General features: G+C 49.9%; 1 protein-coding gene across 1 annotated transcript; it reads left to right on the plus strand.

The window, feature by feature from the left end:
* The first annotated feature begins 2,598 nt into the window (after positions 1-2,598).
* On the plus strand, positions 2,599-7,011 carry LOC135387751 (uncharacterized). Its single transcript, XM_064616849.1, has one exon. The coding sequence runs from the start codon at positions 2,599-2,601 to the stop codon at positions 7,009-7,011; it is 4,413 nt and encodes a 1,470-aa protein (XP_064472919.1).
* Positions 7,012-7,741: the final 730 nt, after the last annotated feature.

Below are 7,741 nucleotides of genomic sequence, written 5' to 3' on the forward strand. Positions count from 1 at the left end.
ATCAATACGTAGTGGGAAGAACACTTTGGAAATCGACAGCGCGGTACCAGCCCTGTGCGGACGACCAGTGGCCCAGTAGGGCCGTAACCCCTCCCTCTTATTTATTTTGTTTTATTCTGCACTCATGACCCCACTTGGGCACTTGGGAGACTGCCCCGCATCAAAACAGTTTAGATGCTCTCTACTGTACTCAACCGAAGCGCTTCATGAAACCGAAAACCATAAAGATATTGTAGTACTATGGGGAGCCATTTACCTGGTTACCAAGAAAACGTGTCATTCAATTATCGTTAAAAAAAAAAAAAAAAAAAAAACATCATCACCTAGAATCATGCAATCGACGGCATTTGTTCTTACTATGTTTTTGCCACCTCGGATGTGAATGTCATCATAACGTGAGTTTCATTATGTAAATTTTTGCGAACTGAACTCAAAAATTTGCCAAGTAAAGGTTACCCCACCAATGTGAGGAGTGTGCCGAATTTGGTGGTACACGCAAATGAGGTCCCTTTTTGGGTCGCTTTTGTGTCTTCATTCGCGCGCTTGCCCAGTCCACTACGGAAAGAAAAGAAGGCTTCACCCCAAGAGTTGCATCATCTGAAAGTCGATATCGTAACTCCGTGCGGAATGTGGTTTGATATTACGACATAGTTCGCGCTAGCTTCGTATAGAGACACCACGTGCAAATGCAGAAAATGCGACAAATGCTAAAACATACTGGGTGGTACGCCAATCATTATATAAATTCATAGTAAAGAACGTAGGCCCCCGAGAGACATGTGGTCAAGGGATTTTTTTCTGCCAATAACTTTTGCCACATACTGGTAACATTTTTATTTCATTTAAATTGACGGAAACCCAAGCAAGCAATGGCCGATGGCCGACGGTTAGCAAAAGGTCGGATGACAGTTGGCCAACGACTCTTTCGGCCATCCAACGTTGGCGCAACGTTGTATAGTGAGGCAGAGCGAGGATTTGAAAGCCGTCGGCCAGGGTGCAGATCCGTATCAAGAAACGAGCTCGTTGGCCAAGCACTTGCCAAAGCTCAGACCAATCTCGCCTGAGGGAGAGGGCAACGTAGAATGGTGTAGCGCTACACAAGTTCGACTTTCGATGGACCAAAGGAATTTCTCAAAACTAACGTAATAAGAACAGAAGCGTTACCCTCATGGCGAGTTAATACGACAAGAAATTCATCATTTCAGTGTGGTTTGTGCACGCGCCAAATTAAACTTAGACACCTCACCCTTCATTCATTTTGACACACACGCGAACAGGACTCTCGACTGTGCGGAAGCTCGCGAGACAAGCTATGTATAGCTCTGTTTTTCCTCAGGAAACACATGCCGTTGGTGGGGTAAAAAAATTTACTTCAATCAATCAATCAATTTATTTATTTATTTTACTTGGTGAACTTCCGAGTTCAGTTCGCAAATATTTGCATTATTAAACTGACGATGCATGACATTCACATCAGGGGGTGGCTGTCACAGGGCGACAAATTTTCAGTCATTAAGCACAGGCAGATGCGACCAAGTAATTTTCCATGACCACCACATGCAAGACTCGTGGTCAGCCACAAAGAGAGCACGTGTCCATCACGAGGACCAGAATAGCCGTACAGCCGTGAGAACGTCGTGGTTCTCACGTAACCAAAAGGGACTTCGGCATAGATTCCGAGAATGTGGCACGCGTGGTGACCCTTTTTCGTAGGGAAGAATGGGTTCGTTTCGTGGAAGCGCCTGAGGGTGCCCCGTCTGCCGAGGGATTAAAAAGGAGCGACCGGCCGAAAGTAGGTTGTCGTCCCATGGTCAGCGGATAGTGAAAGTCGTAACGAGATAATTGGAGGTGCGGAAGGAGCGGATCGGCGAAGATCTGAGTGACGGCAGAGTTTTGAAGACATCGCAGGGAGCTGCGACAGAAGTTGTGCAACCCAGAATTTTGAAGACATCGCAGGGAGCTGCGACAGAAGTGGTGCAACCCGGAGTTTTGAAGACATCGCAGGAAGCTGCGACATTTTGTGAGAATTAGTTTTGTGTGTGAGCGTGACCAGGAAGAAGGAAAGCATCCGACGTGATCCAGAGGGCCGCCCGGCAGTATCGACTGCAACGAAGCCGACCGCCTCCAAGTATCGTCCGCCTCAGAGATAAGTTGTGTTTGAACTTTGCTTTTCATTGTACGAACTTTGCGGAACTATTTTAGACAGTAGTTGGGCAATCGGTGCGTATTTCGCGTTAGGCCGCATAGCATCAGTGGGGTGCAGTATATGTCTCATTTATGTGTCGGGATTGATACTTGAGCTGTTCCTGTCGTGTGCTACTTTGATTGATGTTATGTCTTTTGCGAACGAGTAAATTGTTGTTACTGGTTACGAAAGCAATGTGTCCTCGTCCTCTTGTTCATCGACTGGCCAATCTCCACCCTACCCGCTGAGTTCGAATACCTTCATCGATCTCGGAGCTGGGGGATATCACGCACGATCCCTGAGCCCCGTGACATATTTCTGGCGTCCGCGATAGGGCTCAGGAACAGTGGTGGAGAAAAGGTTTCGTCGGTGAACTTGTGGTCGAGTTTTGCGAAGTTTGAGACGTGTACGCCATGGATTTGCCCGAGCTAGTAGCGATTGGGAAGGAATTAGGCCTTCAGGGTGCCGCGTTGAAAGAATGGGTTGAGAAGGAACAGAGAGAAAGGCGAGCGCAAGAAAGAGAACTATTGAAGGAACAGCTGCATGCGAGAGAGCAAGAACAAATTCGAGAAACTGAAGCTGCGAAAGCTAGGGCAGAAGAAGTAAAACTTAAGATTAGACTGCAAGAGCTACAGAACCAGGGTGCAACTGGATCAACGCAGAGCGCTACGCGCGACGTAAGCAGCACGCTGCCCATAAGTCCTCATAGGTGGCTTGCGCCATTTGATGAAAAGAAAGATGATCTCGATGCCTACTTGCTGCGTTTCGAACGACTGGCGACGGGTCAACGGTGGGCAAAAGAACAATGGGCTACAGCGCTCAGCGTGTGCCTAAGCGGAGATGCTTTAGGTGTGTTTGCCAGGCTGACCCCAGAAGATTCCGCCGATTATGATAAAGTGAAGCTCGCGCTCCTTCAGCGGTTCCGACTCACAGCGGAGGGGTTCAGAGAGAAATTCCGAAGCGGGAAGCCTATGGAGGGAGAAACAGGCACGCAGTTTGCAGCACGACTGAGTAACCTCTTCGACCGCTGGGTAGACCTCTCCGAAACGAAGCATGACTACGTGAACCTACGAAATTTGCTCCTGACCGAACAGTTCATTAAGGGTTGCCAGCCTAAGCTTGCCGTGTTCCTGCGAGAACGAAAAACTGAATCGCTGACCGATTTAGCTAAACTAGCGGATCGCTACTTGGAAGCCCAATGTCAGAGCAGTCTTGGGAAAAACAAGAACGAAGAAGTGGAAGTAGTAGGAGAACCAAAACGAACGACAAACGTGAAGCAAGTACGGGACAGAGAAGAAAACCGTAACCCGAGACGATGTTATTTGTGTAACAAGATAGGGCATGTGGCCTCAGAATGCAGATCGCGACAAGGAAGACATGTGGGTGTAACGTGCTACACGTGTGGTAAAGCAGGGCACACCGCAAGACAGTGTTGGGAAAAAGCAACGGCCAAGCCCCAGGCATCGTGCATCGTAGCCCCGAGGACGGAGAAACGTAACTCCGCAGACGACTGCATCAGTGAAGGATACATCGAACTGAAAAATGGAGTGAAGCTGCCAGTGGTGAACGCCTTCGTCTCGCCAAAAACTTTGCTCCAGGTCGAGGGTATGCCAGTGGTAACGGGAAAATTGGGAGAACATCGCGTGACAGTGCTGCGCGACACGGGAAGCAATACAGTTATCGTCAGAAAGATGCTCGTCAAGGAGGAAGACCTGACGGGAGAAGTAGGTCAAGTGTACTTGGTGGACGGGACTGTAAGAAACCTTCCAGAGGCGAGGATATCTGTGAAGACGCCGTTTTTCAGCGGGATCCTGACGGCCAAGTGTATGGAAAACCCCCTCTACGACGTGATCCTGGGAAACGTGCCCGGAGCCCGAGAACCAAGCGACCCAGACCCCAATTGGGAATCATGTGAAGCGACAGATGCCGAGAGGCAGCAGACGCAACTCGCCATGGATGAAGAGACAGAGGAACTGAGTGCCGCAGTGGAGACGAGGAGACAGGCCAAGGAAAAGACTCAAGGGAGGAGAGAACGGGCATCACTCCGAGTACCGGAAATACACGAATGGCCAGCGCAGCCCGGAGAAATTGCGAAGGAGCAGCAAGAGGATGTCACTTTGAAGTGCTGTTTTGACCGAGTCGGGCAGAGACTTCAATGCCGCAATGAGAACAACAGTTACGAGTTCGTTGTAAAGGAGGGTATTTTGTACCGGTTGTACCGAATGGGAGCTGGAAAAGAATTTCTGCAGATGATCGTGCCAAAGACGTTCAGAGAAGCAGTATTGAAGCTGGCACATGACGGCATTATGTCAGGGCATCAGGGTGTGCAAAAGACTACGGACAGGGTCCTAACGGAATTCTTCTGGCCAGGCGTACAAGCGGATGTCAAGCGATTTGTCAAATCCTGCGACCAGTGTCAACGGACAACCCCAAAAGGAAAGGTGGCGAAGGTACCTCTCGGAAAGATGCCAACGATCGAGACGCCATTCCAGCGCGTTCCCGTCGACATCGTTGGACCAATCTCGCCAGCCACCGCGAAGGGGAACCAATACATCCTCACGATGGTCGATTATGCGACACGCTACCCGGATGCCGTGGCCCTACCTAGCATCACAACGGAAAGGGTAGCAGAAGGCCTTGTAGAAATGTTCACCCGGACGGGGATCCCGAGGGAAATCTTGAGCGATCGGGGACCCGCTTTTGTGTCGGATGCCATGCGGGAAGTGAGTCGCCTGCTGTCCCTAAAGCAACTTCACAGCTCTCCGTACCACCCGATGGGCAACGGACTTGTTGAAAAATTTAATGGGACCATCAAGATCATGTTGAAACGCATGTGCGAGGAGCGACCGAGAGATTGGGACCGGTACCTGTCGCCGCTGTTATTCGCGTACCGTGAGGTTCCCCAAGCGAGCCTTGGCTTCTCGCCATTCGAACTCCTCTACGGACGCCATGTGAGAGGGCCGCTCTCAGTGCTGCGTGAATGGTGGACCAACGAGGACATCGAAAGTGACGTGAAGACCACGTACGAGCATGTATTCCAACTGCGCAACAAACTTGAGGAAACATGCAAGCTAGCGCACGAGGAGCTGGAGCGAGCGGGGGCAAGATACCGGCAACAATACAATAAGAAGGCCCGCCAGAGACGACTCGAAGTAGGACAAAAGGCTCTAATCCTTCTCCCCACAGACAGCAACAAACTTTTGATGCATTGGAAGGGGCCTTTCCCTATCGTCGGGAGGAAAGGAGAGGTCGACTACATCGTGGATCTAGGTCACACAACGAAGGTGTTCCACGCCAACCTCCTCAAGCGGTACGAGGAGAGAGAAGAAGCAGAGGGAGGCCAGACAAAAGTGTGCAGCGTCGTGTCGATAGAAGAAAATGAAAGGGACGAGACAGTACCGATGCTCAGCTTGGAGAAGAAAGAGGACCACAACGACATTGTTTTGGCAGGAAGGTTGAGTGATCGACAACGCAGCGAAGCAAGTCAACTGGTACGACAGTTCAGCACGATCATGTCGGACGTGCCGGGTAGTACAAATTTGGAAACATGTCGGTTGGAGTTGTCTACGGCGAAACCGGTACACACAAGGCAGTATCCGCTACCGTTCGCAGTGCGAACCACTGTGGAAGACGAGATCCAGAAGATGTTGGGCCTGGGCATCATAGAAAAGTCAAGTTCGCCATACAACTCCCCTGTATTGGTAGTGCGGAAGCCGGACAACACGCATAGGCTCTGTGTTGACTTCCGTAGGTTAAATGAGGTGCTGAAAGCAGATGCGCAACCAATTCCAAGGGCTGACCATATGTTTGCAGACATCGGGGAGAAGAAGTTTTTCACCAAACTGGACTTCAGTAAGGGCTACTGGCAGATACCTTTAGAAAGAGAGTCTAGGGCGAAGACTGCCTTTTCGACGGAATCCGGCCTGTACCAATTCCGGTACATGCCATTTGGTCTAAAGACCGCTCCAGCAGTTTTCACAAAGGTGATGCGAAAGCTCTTCGACGACCTGCCAGACGTCCGTCACTACTATGATGACGTTTTGGTGGCAAGTGACACGTGGAGCGAGCATATGGCGACACTTAAACAAGTGTTCGAGAAGATCCGCGATGCAGGTCTTACAGTGCGGCCAACGAAATGCGAGATAGGCCACGACGAAGTAAATTTCCTGGGCCATAAGATTGGGAAAGGGAAAGTGTCTCCAGTCGCAAAGTTAGTCGAGAAAATCCAAAAAGCAGAGCGACCAGTCACGAAGAAGCAGGTTAGGTCATTCTTGGGACTAACCGGATACTACAGGGATTTCATACCCCACTACGCAGAGGTAGCTGCGCCGCTAACAAGCCTGACGAAAAAGGGAGGAAGCAACACCGTGGTATGGGAGGAGGCACACGAGGAAGCCTTCAATGACTTGAAGCGAAGGTTGACAGAAGCTCCGATTTTACGGCTGCCTGATCTAGACAAGGACTTTGTACTACGAACAGACGCCTCGGAAAAGAGTCTCGGGGCTGTGCTACTGCAAGAGTATGAGGGCGTGTTGCATCCGGTAGCATATGCTAGCCGGAAGTTGTTGGCCCGAGAAGCAGCGTACGCCACCATCGAGAGGGAAGGACTCGCTCTTATTTGGGGAATTCATCGGTTCCACCCGTACCTCTACGGCAAGCCATTCGTCCTGCAAACGGACCATCAGCCCCTTCTCCACATCAACCGAAGCCGACACACAAACGCACGCGTGATGCGTTGGAGTTTGCAGCTACAGGAATATGATTTCCGTGTGGAATATGTAAAGGGAAGGGAGAATGTCGGCGCAGACTATCTAAGTCGGATGTAATGACTTGTGAGGGGCCAACAGATTGTATATATTGAACTATAAGTGCCTCTAAAATGAATACTGTACTTTAATTTATTGTGTTTCCGCATATTTGTAGTGATTATCCCTTATTGCTGTGTACACTTGCGTTGTATAGTTGTGTATACCTGTGGCTTGCGTTTGTATATACAATTGGTGTAGTGAGAATGTTGTGCTACCACGTGACCCTGTGTTATAACTCTTGAATGTGATGTTTTTGTAATTGTTTCGTAGCATTTCCATTCTGTTGAGGCGTTGAAGTGTATGATACCGATACTTTGATTTGTCTGCACCTGTGATAGTGTTGAATATTATTGTATAATATTCTTGAATGGGGGAGTCGTGTCACAGGGCGACAAATTTTCAGTCATTAAGCACAGGCAGATGCGACCAAGTAATTTTCCATGACCACCACATGCAAGACTCGTGGTCAGCCACAAAGAGAGCACGTGTCCATCACGAGGACCAGAATAGCCGTACAGCCGTGAGAACGTCGTGGTTCTCACGTAACCAAAAGGGACTTCGGCATAGATTCCGAGAATGTGGCACGCGTGGTGACCCTTTTTCGTAGGGAAGAATGGGTTCGTTTCGTGGAAGCGCCTGAGGGTGCCCCGTCTGCCGAGGGATTAAAAAGGAGCGACCGGCCGAAAGTAGGTTGTCGTCCCATGGTCAGCGGATAGTGAAAGTCGTAACGAGATAGCGGCGGTTTTGC

This window comes from Ornithodoros turicata, chromosome 3, assembly GCF_037126465.1.
Source record: "Ornithodoros turicata isolate Travis chromosome 3, ASM3712646v1, whole genome shotgun sequence".
Lineage (NCBI taxonomy): Eukaryota > Metazoa > Arthropoda > Arachnida > Ixodida > Argasidae > Ornithodoros > Ornithodoros turicata.